Source organism: Rhinoderma darwinii, chromosome 1 (genome assembly GCF_050947455.1).
Source record: "Rhinoderma darwinii isolate aRhiDar2 chromosome 1, aRhiDar2.hap1, whole genome shotgun sequence".
NCBI classification, from domain to species: Eukaryota; Metazoa; Chordata; class Amphibia; order Anura; family Rhinodermatidae; genus Rhinoderma; species Rhinoderma darwinii.
Window position 1 is genome coordinate 480,762,081 of NC_134687.1, and position 13,777 is coordinate 480,775,857.

At 41.0% G+C, this 13,777-nt stretch overlaps 1 protein-coding gene across 1 annotated transcript; it reads left to right on the plus strand.

Moving 5' to 3' along the window:
* Positions 1 to 263: 263 nt before the first annotated feature.
* On the plus strand, positions 264 to 13,487 carry LOC142743757 (anaphase-promoting complex subunit 5-like). The gene is made up of 7 exons (XM_075854767.1): positions 264 to 398; positions 534 to 608; positions 7,903 to 8,024; positions 8,109 to 8,216; positions 9,038 to 9,185; positions 9,854 to 10,016; positions 12,480 to 13,487. Exons 1-7 carry the CDS (start codon positions 267 to 269, stop codon positions 12,689 to 12,691), a joined length of 960 nt encoding a protein of 319 aa, XP_075710882.1. The 5' UTR covers positions 264 to 266; the 3' UTR covers positions 12,692 to 13,487.
* Positions 13,488 to 13,777: the final 290 nt, after the last annotated feature.

Genomic DNA, 13,777 nt, shown 5'->3' on the forward strand with positions numbered 1-13,777 from the left:
TCCTCACTATGGACATTGCCTATAGGGTTTGATAGATGCCTGGGGACATAATATTCTCTCTCTTACAGCACTATGGCATTGCAGCAGGCACAGATGCTCCTCACTATGGACATTGCCTATAGGGTTTGATAGATGCCTGGGGACATAATATTCTCTCTCTTACAGCACTATGGCATTGCAGCAGGCACAGATGCTCCTCACTATGGACATTGCCTATAGGGTTTGATGGACACCTGGAGACATAATATTCTCTCTCTTACAGCACTATGGCATTGCAGCAGGCACAGATGCTCCTCAGTATGAATAGCTTGGATTCTGTTAATGTTAGCGTCCAGCAGAATAACACTGAATCATTTGCAGTAGTTTTGTGCCATCTCGCAGAGCTACATGCAGAACAGGTGAGTCTATTAATGAGCACATTATTGTTTTACATAATTAAAATTGTGGGTTATTGTAAAGCACCATGTATTGTCTTTACATAAGTACATGCTCTCATAAATAAGCTGGTAATCCATAAATTGTTTTTTTTGCAGGGCTGTTTTTCTGCTGCTTCTGAGATTTTAAAACATTTAAAAGAAAGGTTCCCTCCAAACTCCCAGCATGCAAAGGTGAAATGTTACATATCACTACAAATTTGAAATGAGTTTTTCTGCATTTCCTTTGTTTGTTCGTATGTTACATACATACATACATACATACATACATACATGTTTAGACTTTACTGTGGAGCAAATCTTTATGGAAACTGATATTGTTTAATCCCTTCTCACCCACACCACCTAATTTAATGGTTTAATGGCATGGTCCTTGGTCCTGCAACCCACTAATTTATGTGCTGACTTTAATGACACTGTGCGCTGCTTCTTCCTTTTTGGCAATTGCTAGCAAACCCTGTGACATCAGTAATGATGTCACAGGGACTCCCTGTGCAGAGGGGGCTTGTAAGCATACAGAGAAAATGGGATCTGCAACTTCTCTGCATGTCTGTGTATACAGATTATTGTTAACTGTGATCTAATAGACTGATACCATTAGATCACTGTTTTCAGTGATCTGTATATGGGAACACACAGATCATGTGTTCCCTGCTCACCTGTGTCACCACAATAAAAATAATGAAATACTAATTAATACGGTAAAATGCTAAATGTTTGGAAAATGTCGTACAGTAACAAAATTAAAAAGCCCCCTTCCCAAAAAAAGTAGACACCTATCCGAACCTACTTGCACTAATTTTATGTTTCAATAATTTTTATTGCAGGGGTTTAAGGAAAGGTAAACTGTACATCAAACAATGCAAATAGCAGTTGGGGGCATTCCCCGTAAATCTAATCATAACAGACAAATATATTCCAAATATTGCCGTATATCGAAAAAGGAAAGCAAAAATTAAGGAAGTAATAAAAGGGAGGGAGGGAAAAAGGGGGGAAAGACAGGAAAATGAGAGTCAAATGTCTTCCAGGCAAAATGGACCTAAGAGATCATCCCAAGGTATCTGCGCCATGGCTGCCAAACTTGAAGGAAGAGTTCTTCCTTATCTGAGACCATACAGTGTAAACGGTCATTGACCATAATCCAATTCAGTTTAGTCTTAACCAGATGAAGAGGAATCACAGGACTTTTCCAAGATGTAGCTATAGCAATTTTGGCTGCCAGGAAGAGAGAGGATACAAATTTATGAGAGGCTTTAGATAATCCAGGGATGGTCTCATTAAGTAACGCCTGTGACGGGGAGAATGTCAAGTTAACCTGAGTTATAGAATATAATATATTAAAGATTCGTCGCCAAAACTGGCGTACCTTCAGGAACCCCACCATATATGCAGAGGGTCTCCCACACATCCACAGTGTCTGAAGCAAGAAGACGAAGTAGAAGGGAACATCTTGGCCAGTCTGGAGGGAGATAAATACTATCGTAATAATACTTTATAATTGGCTTCGACCAGCGAAGCGTTAATAGAAATTTTCGCAGTACGTTCTGCCATATCCTGCCATTCCCTAACAGTAAGGGATGTGTGTAAGTCCCTCTCCCACATAGACATATATGACCGCTTGTCCGACGGAGAAACCAAAAATGACTAAATATTAGACAATATATAATGACCACTACAATTATTCACTCGCACTAAGTTTAAACATTCTGCATAGCATTAATTCGTTTTGCATGGGTGTCAGGTGCTCAGGCATTGATACGTTCCTGTCTGGCAGAATGTACGTTTCCCCAAACATAAAATTACCCCCATCTACCAATTTTAGTCTTGTCCACCCCCCGTATCTATCTGCTTTTGCGCCTTTATTAAAAAAAATTCTGTACTTGAATGATTATCATCCACACACAGAAGCTGTGTCTAAAAATAATGGAGGTAGATATAGTGGCCTCATACGTTACACAATGTTTACAAAGTTCACATCCTTATGCATAGGAGAATAATAGGATTCGTTTTTGGGTTAAATATTATTAACCCGTTCACGACTGCCATACGGCTATATACGTTCTAACAGCCGATGCCCCGTACGGTTATCACGTGTATAAACGTTGACAGCCTGGAACGGGTTAATGAGTGCAGTGCTGCTTCAGTGTGAGCAGAGCTGCATTCTCATGTCGCCCGGTGCTTTGAGAGCCCCGGAATACACCCCCTACTGTAGATAGTGCCACCCACAACCCCCATGATGGCAGCACAAAACCCTCTGTAGATAGCGCCACCTAAGCTCCCTCTAGCATCTGAATACCCGGCCAGCGCTCTTAGAGGAGCTGTGACAGTTGCTGTCTCGTACAGCAGCTGCCGCAGCTCCTACAGCGGTAACCGATCGCGGTGTCCCCGCTGATTAACCCCTTAAAAGCCGCGTTCAATAGGGATTGCAGCTTTTTAGGAGTTAAGCTGCCATTGCCCGCCTGCTACACGATCGCGGCCGGCGATGGTGACTATGGCAACTGGACACCTAACAATGGCGTCCGGCTATGCCATCGACGGAAGCCTAGTGGGTCCTGACAAAGTCAGGATCCACTATGCTTGCTGTCAGTGAGTAGCTGACAGCTCTAATACACTGCACTACGCATGTAGTGCAGTGTATTAGAATTGTGATCAGGGCCGCCTGCCCTCAAGTCCCCTAATGGGACAAAGTAATACAGTTAAAAAAAATGTGTAAAAATAAGAAAATAAAAGTTTTAGAAGTAAAAAATCCCCCTTTTTCCATCAGTCCTTTATTATTAATAAAAATATATAAACTATACATAATTGGTATCGCCGCGTCCGTAACGGCCTGAACTACAAATTTATTTCGTTATTTATCCCGCGCGGTGAACGCCGTAAAAGAAAATAATAATAAACCGTACCAGAAGCACAATTGTTTGGTCACTTCACCTCCCAAAAAATGGAATAAAAAGAGATCAAAAAGTCGCATGTACCGAAAAATGGTACTGATCGAAACTACAGTTCGTTACGCAAAAAATAAGTCCTCGCACGGCTTTATTGATTGAAAAATAAAACATTCTGGCTCTTAGAATAAGGTAACACAAAAAGTAAATGATTTTTTACAAAACTTATTTTATTGTGCAAACGCCATAAGACATAAAAAAACTATAAACATCTGGTATTGCCGTAATCGTATCGCCCCGCATAATAAAGTGAATATGTCATTTATAGCGCACGGTGAACGCTGTAAAAAAAATAGAATAAAAAAACAATAGTAGAATTGCTGTTTTTTTATTCACCACGCTAATTAAAAATAGAATAAAAACTGATCAAAAAGTCACATGCACCCCATGAAAACTGCAATGGATTCCTCAAGGGGTCTAGTTTTCACTTTTGGGGGCTCACTTTTGAGGGGTTTGCACTGTTTTGGCACCACAAGACCTCTTCAAACCGGACATGGTGCCTAAATAAAGGAGGCCTCATAATCCCCTAGGTGCGCCTTTGCTTCGGAGGCCGGTGCTTCAGTCCATTACCGCACTAGGGCCACATGTGGAATATTTCCTAAACTGCAGAATCTGGGCAATAAATATTTGAGTTGCGTTTCTCGGGTAAAACCTTTTGTGTTATAAAAAAAAATGGTATAAAAAGGATTTTCTGACAAAAAAAAAAAAAGTAAATTTCACCTCTACTTTGCTCTAAATTCCCGTGAAATGCTGTTGTGAATACTTTGAGGGGTCTAGTTTCTAAAATCGGGTGTGTGATAGGGGTTTCTAATATATGGGCCCCTCAAAGCAACTTCAGAACTGAACTGGAACCTAAAAAAATAAATAAATGAGGCAATACTTTGCTTCTTAGATTATACTGATAATGAGCCGTGCCCACCCCGAGATGACCCCAGTTTTGACCGTTTGTATAAACGGAGACCCCTATTAGACCATTTCAGTGCCCGGTTTTCCCAGCATTCACCCCCGAGAAGTGTTTTTCTATTGATGAGTCCTTGGTACATTTTAAATGGAGGCTTCAATTCCGCCAGTACCTGCCGAGTAAGAGGGCAAGGTATGGCGTGAAGATGTATAAGCTGTGCGAGAGTGCATCAGGCTATACCTACAAATGTAGGATATATGAAGGGAAGGAAACCAGTATTCAGCCCCCAGAATGCCCCCCCCTTACTGGGAGTTAATGCAAAAATTGTGTGGGATTTGGTGCACCCACTGCTGGACCAGGGTTACCACCCCTACCTGGATAATTTTTATACCAGCGTCCCAATCTTCAAGTGCCTCGCTTCCAGAAGTTATGCGGCACTGCTAGAAGAAATCTGAGAGGCCTCCCTAAGACTCTGCTTGGGCAAACAAGAAGGGGTGAGAGCAGGGCACATTCTAGCAGCAACATATTGTGTGTCACATACAAGGACAAGAGAGATGCCACACCAGTACCCATGTACCAGGACGAGGTACCAGTACAGAGACCCCCAAACCAGACTGTATCCTGAACTACAATAGGTACATGGGAGGGATGGACTTGTCAGATCAAGTCCTGAAGCCCTACAGTACCATGCGGTGTGGTATAAGAAGCTGGCCGTGCACCTCATACAGATGGCATTGTACAATGCGTACGTGCTACATCGATGTGCAGGCCAGAGGGGAACTTTCCTGGAATTTCAAGAGGTGATTATCAAGAACCTAATCTTTAGGGACCAAGAAGGGGGGGGGGGGCACCCAGTACTTCTGGAAGTGGGGCCACACGCATCGTACCAGGGCAACACTTTCCAGGAGAAGTTCCCCAAACTGGCAAGAAGGGAAAAAGTCAAGAGGTGCAAAGTCTGCTATAAGAGGGGGGATAAGGAAGGACCCAATATAGCAAATTTATCATACATCCCTTGATTTTTAATCTACCCCAGTTTTACTTACCCTGATGTACTCCACACAGCTTATCCCCCTCATCATTCCCCTCTGGGCCCTGCTGCGTGCCCAGGCAGCTGTTAACAGCCACATTGAGGGTATTGCTGTACCCGTGAGAACCCACATTACAGTTTATGGGGTATATGTCTCCGGTCAAAATGCTCACTACACCTCTAGATGAATGCCTTAATGGTGTAGTTTTTAAAACGGGGTCACTTCTTGCGGGTTTCAACTGTACAGGTACCTCAGGGGCCTCTGCATACATGACTTCGCACCAGAAAATCCCCAGTAGGCCAAATGTTGGTCCTTTCCTTCTGAGCCCTCCCATGGGCCCAAACGGCAGTTTATCACCACAAATGGGGTATTGCCGCACTCAGGACAAATTGCGCAACAGAATGGGGTATTTTATTTCTTGTGAAAATAAGAACTTTTGAGCCAAAACTACATATTATTGGAAACATTTTTATTTTGTTTTAATTCCCAGCTCAATTCAAGTAAGTTCTGTGAAAAAACTATGGGGTCAAAATGGTCACAACACCCATAAATGAATTCCTTGAGGGGTGTAGTTTCCAAAATGGGGTCACTTCTGGTGGGTTTCCATTGCTTTGATACCTCTGGGGCTCTGCAAATGCGACATGGCACCCGAAAACCAATCCAGCAAAATCTGGACTCCAAATAACAAATAGCACTCCTTTCCTTCTGAGCCCTCCCATGGGCCCAAACGGCAGTTTATCACCACAAATGGGGTATTGCTGCACTCAGGTCAAATTGGGCAACAAAATGGGGTATTTTTTTCTCTGTGAAAATAAGACATTTTGATCACAAATGACATCTTATTGGAAAAAATAAAAATTTGAATAGGTGCTGTGAAAAAAACTGTGCGGTCAAAATGATACCTCGACACCTCTTCAAACCTGGCATGCTGCCTAAAATATATTATAATAAAAAAGAGGCCTCAAAATGCACTAGGTGCTTCTTTTCTTCTAGGGCTTGTGTTTTAGTCCACGAGGACACTAGAGTCACATGTGGGACATTTCTAAAAACTGCAGAATCTGGACAATACATATTTAGTAGTATTTCTCTGGTAAAAAAAATTGAATAAAATTTAAATTCAGCAAGAAAAATGAAATTCACCTCCACTTTGCTTTAATTCCTGTAGACATATGGGAAATGTGAGCTAGTAACTATTTTGGGTGGTATAACTGTCTGTTTTACAAGCCGATGCATTTAAATTCTGAAAAATGCTAATTTTTTCTAAATTTTCTCTAAATTTTGCAATTTTTCACCAATAAACACTGAATATATCGACCAAATTTTACCACGAACATGAAGCCCAATGTGTCACGAGAAAACAATATCAGAATCGCTTAGATAGGTTTAAGCATTCCGACGTTATTACCACATAAAGTGAAATATGTCAGATTTGAAAAATGGGCTCTGAGCCTTAAGGCCAAAACTAGGCTGCGTCCTTAAGGGGTTAAAGAGAACCTTTCATCTCCCCATACATGTGCAGCATGTAATGGGGAAAGCTGCACAAACCCTGGGGCACTTTACATTTTTTTTCTACCTCCCTCTGTTATTTAGATATCGGTGCCTTTATATTTGGCGCCCGATATTTAAATAACCACCTGAACAGTCAACGGGGTGTGTACTGGCAAGGGGGCGTGTTACTATGGCTGTGACACTGTCCAATCAGATATGGACAGTGCCACAGCATGGGAGTGTGCGATTGCAGTCTTCTCATCTGAACAGCCAAGGGGGCGTGTCAGTGCTACAGACAGTGTGAGCTGGAGAGCTCATCTCCAGCTCTTGTGAGAGATCATGTCTGCCGAACTGGCAAGGGGGCGTGTGTGTGCTACGGATATATATACCATATGGCAGTGGTGAAGGGGTTAAATATGGGAGGGGGATCTATTTTTTTCAAAAGTTTCTTAATATTTTGTGTTTATAATAAAAAATTGCAAATCGTATCGGCCTATTTTTACCACTAATATGCAGTGCAACATGTGACAAAAAAATCAATGTCCTTATTACTTGGATATGCAAAACCTTTATGGAGATATTCTCTGATAGTCATGCATACCAGATTTTCAAAATCTGGCTTGGTCATTAAGCGACAAACCGGCCCGGTCATTAAGGGGTTAAAAAATATAACACAAAAGAAAAAAGTAGTAAACACAATTTTATATATGTACCTGAGAACAAAAATTTTGGGGTAACTATAAGCAATGATCGGAAACTTCCTGTAGCCTGATATCCTAGAAAGATAGAGAGAAATTGATCATTACATGAAGAAGTGTAAGATCAAGATGAAATTAGTTCACTCTAAATAGACGATTACTGGGAATTTAGTAAGAAGAGTCTCCAACAAGTTCAGCTGATCTACCAGTCTGGCAAGATTTCCGGTTGTCGGCTGTCCTGTGCTGAACCATTGACACTCCGCTCTCTATTCTTACAAATAGGATCTATCTTATTTATGACGGTTTAGCCATTGCTTTGCTTTTTAGCAGAGGTCCATTTGTATTTGAATCCATTTGTGTTTCTTGTACAGTTATACAACTTATTTGTTTCCATGATCTTATATTTCCCAGCTTTGGATGCTGTTTGATCAGAAAATACAGTTTGATCGAGCTATGAATGATGGGAAGTATCATATTACTGAATCACTTGTGACTGGAATAACAGCCCTGAACAGCGTTGAGGGATTGTACAGGTATGCCAAACTGTTGTCATTTGTGCTGTTTAATGTGACGTAAGCAGGGACACTTCAGAAGAACGATTTTTATTTTATTTTTAGGAAAGCCATTGTTCTGAAAGCACAAAACCAAACAGCAGAAGCTCATAAAATTCTACAGGTGCTACTGACCCACTGTCAGAAAGTAAAGAACATGGAGATGGTTATAAGGTTAGTTACACTTCATGTAAGTGAAGCGCTGCCAACTTTGTAATGATGTGTTTTGTGACTTTTTTTTTAATATATAAAATTCCCAGTTGTTTAATATTATGTCATGCTTCTTAATGTTTTCCACTGTAAGGGTAAGTTCACACGTAGCGTAAATACTGCAGATTTTCCGCAACTGACTTCGTAAAATCCGCAGCATAATACAGTAGCAGAGTGGATGAGATTTGAACAAATCTCACCCACAAGCTCCGTAAATGTTGAGCGGAATAAACACTGAAACTGACCAGCATTGCATTTTTTATTCCGCTGCATGTCAATTGTATTTGTGTAAATGCTGGTTGTCCCCATTCAATGCAAGGGGAGGTAAAGCCTGCAACAAATAGCAGATGTTGCTTTTTTTTGCAGCAGAAAAGCAGCGATTCTGCCGCAAAAATGCAACTCAGAAAAAAAAATCTTCTACTTACCCAGAATTCTATGTTTCTTCGTCCAGGCCAGGCTTCTGGGATGACGTTTCATCCCATGTGACCACTGCAGCCAATAACCGGCTGCAGCGATTACATGGGATGAAGCGTCATCTCAGGAAGCCGGCCTGCATGACGGCAGAGGGACGCGTTGCCGTGGCTACGTAAGTTTTAAACTTTTTTGTAATTTTCCGCAGCGAACATTCCGGCCGAAAAACTGCATCACAATTTGATGCGGTTTTTCGTCTGTAATTCCCTGCGGCACCCAGGATGGATACGCTTTGTACTTTCACGCAGCGTATCCACCTGGTGTAATTATACCCTAATGGAAATCGTATCACTGTTTTTACTTTGTCTTTGCAGAGTCCTTCTATCCTTAGCAGAGCTGTATTGGAGATCTTCCTGTCATCCCGTGGCATTGCCTCTTCTACTCCAAGCACTAGCTCGATCTAGGGAGTACCGCTTACAGTTCTTGGCCTCTGAGACAGTGCTCAATTTGGCTTTCTCACAGGTAGGAAATTTATAAATACTTCCATTCAGCAAAATCAGTCACTCCTTAGGAAGGTGTGGATATATGTTATAAAGGGGTTGTCTCAATTCATATGGATGTCATAGAGGGCCCCCTTAAGGAATATACATATTTTCCCTCTCCATGCCTGCTGAGTGGGTTGCCTCTTCCTGCTGTGATGCTAGCGCTGTTCTCAGGCTTCATACCCAATCAGATGTCTGCACACTTCTGTTCCCCCTCACCTCTCACAGGATGCAGTCTCAGACACAGAGAGAAATTGCAGCTGCATCCCGCTCCTCTACTCCTTCCTGTCTACTGTTTATTGTATTACTTTAGACAGATTTTTTTCTTGTGGACTAAGGTTTTTAACACTTATAAAGAGCCTACAGGCTGCAGGAAGGTGATAAAGAATGCCTATTTTCCCTAATAAAATTAATTGCTAATTTTTTATGCACAAACATATTTATTTGCTTATCTAGTGATCTCATACACACACCCCTATCCATCTATCTATCTATCTATCCATCCATCCATCCATCCTTCCATTATCCATCTGTCTCTGATAAGCACACTTTATTATTATTTATCAGGCAATTGTTTTTTGATCTCTAATCTCTCCATCCCGTCATCACCTAAAAGAATTTTAATCTATTGTTTTTGTTTTTTTACAGCTGATGCTTGGCATCCCAGAACAAGCATTGAATATTCTGCACATGGCAATAGAGCCCATTCTGGCTCATGGCGCAGTTCTGGATAAGGGTCGTGCAATGTTTCTTGTCGCAAAGTGTCAAGTAGCCTCAGCAGCATCATACACATCCCAGAAAAAGACAGATAGTAAGCATTGCAATTTGCCTAATTTATTTGCCCCATATGCTGCCGGTGTGAGCTGTGTATTGCAGCTGACACCTCGCCCTAATGGCCAGGAACAGCGATCGCTCTGTTCCTGCCCGTTTAACCGTCAACAGGGAGAGCGGCATCTAAGCCCACCGAGGGGGATGGCCCCCTCCGACTCCTTCGGCCACAGCGCAATCGTGGGGTGCCGATGGTTGTCATGGCAGCCTCGGGGCCTACTGAGGGCCCAAAGTTCTGCCTTCTTTCTGCTCCTGTTAAATGGTGCCTCTGGCAGGACTTAAAAGGAGCCTGTAAAAATTACACTATACAGCAATATATTGATGTTTATTGTACCAGTGATCTGACGATCACTGGTTCAAATCCCCTAGGGCAGGGGTGGGGAAATAATTTGATCTGGCCCTGCCAGCATGCACCAAGCTCACTCGGACCACTGCCGTGTCATTTACTGCTTGGCTCCGTCCTCCCTACTCCTAAATGTTAGTGACGTCACTCAGGTTTAGGAGCAGGAGGAGGGCAGACGGAGCCAAGTAGTGTCATTCACTACTAGTGGATGAGGCAGCGGCGGTCTGAATGAGGTCAGGTGACTCAGGTCAGGTGACTGGACTGGTCCACTCCTGGGCCATCACGCATCGACCTCACTCAGTCCTTGTAGTGAATGACACTACTTGGCTCTGTCCGTCCTCCTGCTCTTAAAATGTACAAATTTAGCTGAGACCTCATGTAGAGTTAGGACCTAAATGCAATTGCCACGGCCGCAAAGCAAAATAAACGCGTCGCTGGCGACACACACACTGGATAGTTCTTAAAACGTAAGTGGTTTGACATCCTACAAATGGCGACTACAAAGAAAACTTGATGCAGAGTGTCAATCAACACATTAGGGGTGAGTTAAATGTCTGACCAAATATAGCAGGCTAATTTTAAAGTTGATCATTTTGTATGGCCCATGAATGATGTTATAAATATCCAAATGGCCCATGGCAGAAAAAAGGTTCCCCACCCCTGCCCTAGGGGGACTAATAAAAAGTCTTAATATTTTTTGTACTACTGAAAACTTTATTTAACTTTCCTTTTTCTTAAAACGAACACGTTTCCCATTTTCCCTCTATTGTAATGTAAAAAGGAAATAAAAAAAGAAACAAAATTAGTATCACTGCAACCGTAAAAGTCTGAACTACTATAACCTTATTTAACTCCCACGGTAAACGCCGTAAAAAAAATAATTAACTGAAATGCCAGAATCGCTGTTTTTTGGTCACCTTAGCGGTGAAAAACTATGTAGTAAAAATGTCTCAAAAAGTCGTATGTACCAATAAAAACTACAGCTCGTCCCGCAAAAGATAAGACCTCACATTGGTCCATCAACGAAAAAATAAAGTTATGGGTTTTTTAACAATTTTTTGGAACAAATAGTTTTTTCTTTGTAAAAGATTTAAAAAAAAAACACTATATACATTTGGTAGTGCCATAATCGTATTGACCAGCAGAATATGTAAAGTTAAGAGGACATTTTTACCACACAGTGAAAGCCATAAAACCAATGGAGGAATCAATTTTTTCCCAATTCCACTCCACAAAGAATTATTTTTTCAGTTTCCCAGTTAAATAGTGCCCATAAAAACATACAACTCCTCCCGCAAAAGATAAGCCTACAAAACACTCTATTGATGTAAAAAAAAAAAAAGTTCTAGCTCTTGGAAAGCAGGGAGTGAAAAACGGCTTTGACTATAAGGGGTTAAAATATTATTGATAAACCGTGTAACTAAAGAACGCACTTTGATAACCGCAATGTCGTTCACTATTATATTGGCAAACAACTGGCTCACCACAAGTTTAGCCAGTTGTATATATCCAAGAAAACGAAACGTAACTGTTAATTTAAATATTTTGTCTGTTTCAAAGTATTTATTCCTGCTCTGTATTATGACTTCAGTGAGAAATGGATTCTATAATATTAACGTGTGTCCTATGTACAAGCAATAGCAGGAGTACAGCGGGGCCGGTCACATGACGAAGCGTCGTATCATCATCAAAGAAGGCTGTGGAACTAGACTTCCGGTCCCCCGGCAGCGCTATAAAAATCTATACACTGCTAATAATTTTTGGTCCACACGTAACCCCTTTAACGATCCACAAATTGATCATAGTAAAAATAAAAAGAGGCAGCGTTCCATGCTTTGTGAACAATTCTATTTCTTTTATTCACCCATATGTATAAAATAAAGTGTTTGATCACAGATAAAACAATTGACTAAAATGATTTGACATTTTCACAAAGTATGGAGTGCTGTCACATTTTTTTTTTTTTTTTTTTTTTTTTTTAATGTCATTTTCTTAAATATGACAAAAGATAGAATTGGTCTTTCCACCTCTTCCTTATAGTTAATGGGACAAATCTAATCTCTAATCTAAACAATTAACTTCTTTCTTACCTGTTTGTTATAGCTTTGGAATCCGCCATTCTAAATCTGAATGAAGCTAAAGTTTACTTTTCTAAGGTGGACTGTAAAGAACAGATTCGAGACATCCTGTACTTGCAAGCCAGATTGTACAACAGTTTAGGAAACGTCCAGGAGAGGAACAAGTGTGCCATGCTCTTCCGACAGATACATCAGGAGCTGCCCTGTCATGGGGTCTCATTATTAATCCGCCTATGAATGTTTTTATAATGACAGTCAAGATTTACTACATCTGTTTTTGCATATTCAGATACCAGAAGGTTTTAACATGGCAAAATTCCTCTCTGGGTGCAGAAAAACTCCCCTCTAAAGTTCCTCAATGCCAGACGTGATAACTTGTCCAAGAATCAATGTTCCGATATTTTTCATTATTAAGACGCGGGAGGTTAAAGGGTCATACGTTGAATGGAAATGTTTCCCACTGTTGCACATATTGTTCATGTGCATTCTGTGTCTTCTTCTTTTGTAGCTGACTAAAGTCTTTGATTATAGGGTTTATTCAGGTACAATTCAGCAAAACAAATAAAAAATAATAATATACCTGTTAAACCTAATGGAACATGCCTATACGAACTTTTTTTTATTATATACTTTTTTTTTTTTTTTTTATATGGTGTTGACTATTTATTGTTACATACATGGCCAATTTTATTAATGGTATTGAGGCAATCTTTGTTAAAACCTGTGCATTTCCTAAGTTGCACTGATCATATACTAGCTAGAAGATGTGTAACAAGACATGGTATTTGCCATCCACCTTGATTATGGCATGGTTACTGACAGGAACTAGATTGTCCCAACCCTTTGGATTGTTGGCATTCAATAAATGGCAGCAGTTCAAGTTGTTTCCTGCCAGCTTCAATTGCCTAGTGTCAGATTTTGCACAGAAAGATATGAAATATGTATATATAAATATGCTGTATGCAATAATTTTGGTTTTGTCATAAACATTTGAATGTAAGTGTTGTGTAATAAAGTAATGTGTTCTATTCTTTTTTTTTTTTTTTTTATGAACTACCTACCTGTACTTGCAACGACCCGCCCTAGGCGACGGGGTACAACTGGGCGACGGTCCCTACGCTCAATAAGTGCACGACAGACAAACAGACAAGGGTACACAGAAGCAAGGGAAAAGGGGCAGTTGCCCACGGCAACACCGTGAGCAACAAGAGTGGGGAATGAGTCGAGTCAAACCAGGAGTGTACGAGGTACCAAACGCAGAGCAGGGGAGTAGTGAACAAGCCGAGTCAAACCAGGAGTGTACGAGGTACCAAACGCAGAGCA

Bases quoted from the DNA above. Each gene is read 5' to 3' on its own strand.
- LOC142743757 (XM_075854767.1), top strand. From the start codon at position 267: ATGGCATTGCAGCAGGCACAGATGCTCCTCAGTATGAATAGCTTGGAT. The intron at 609-7,902 runs GTGAAATGTTAC...TATATTTCCCAG, and splicing joins CAAACTCCCAGCATGCAAAG to CTTTGGATGCTGTTTGATCA. The intron at 9,186-9,853 runs GTAGGAAATTTA...GTTTTTTTACAG, and splicing joins TCAATTTGGCTTTCTCACAG to CTGATGCTTGGCATCCCAGA.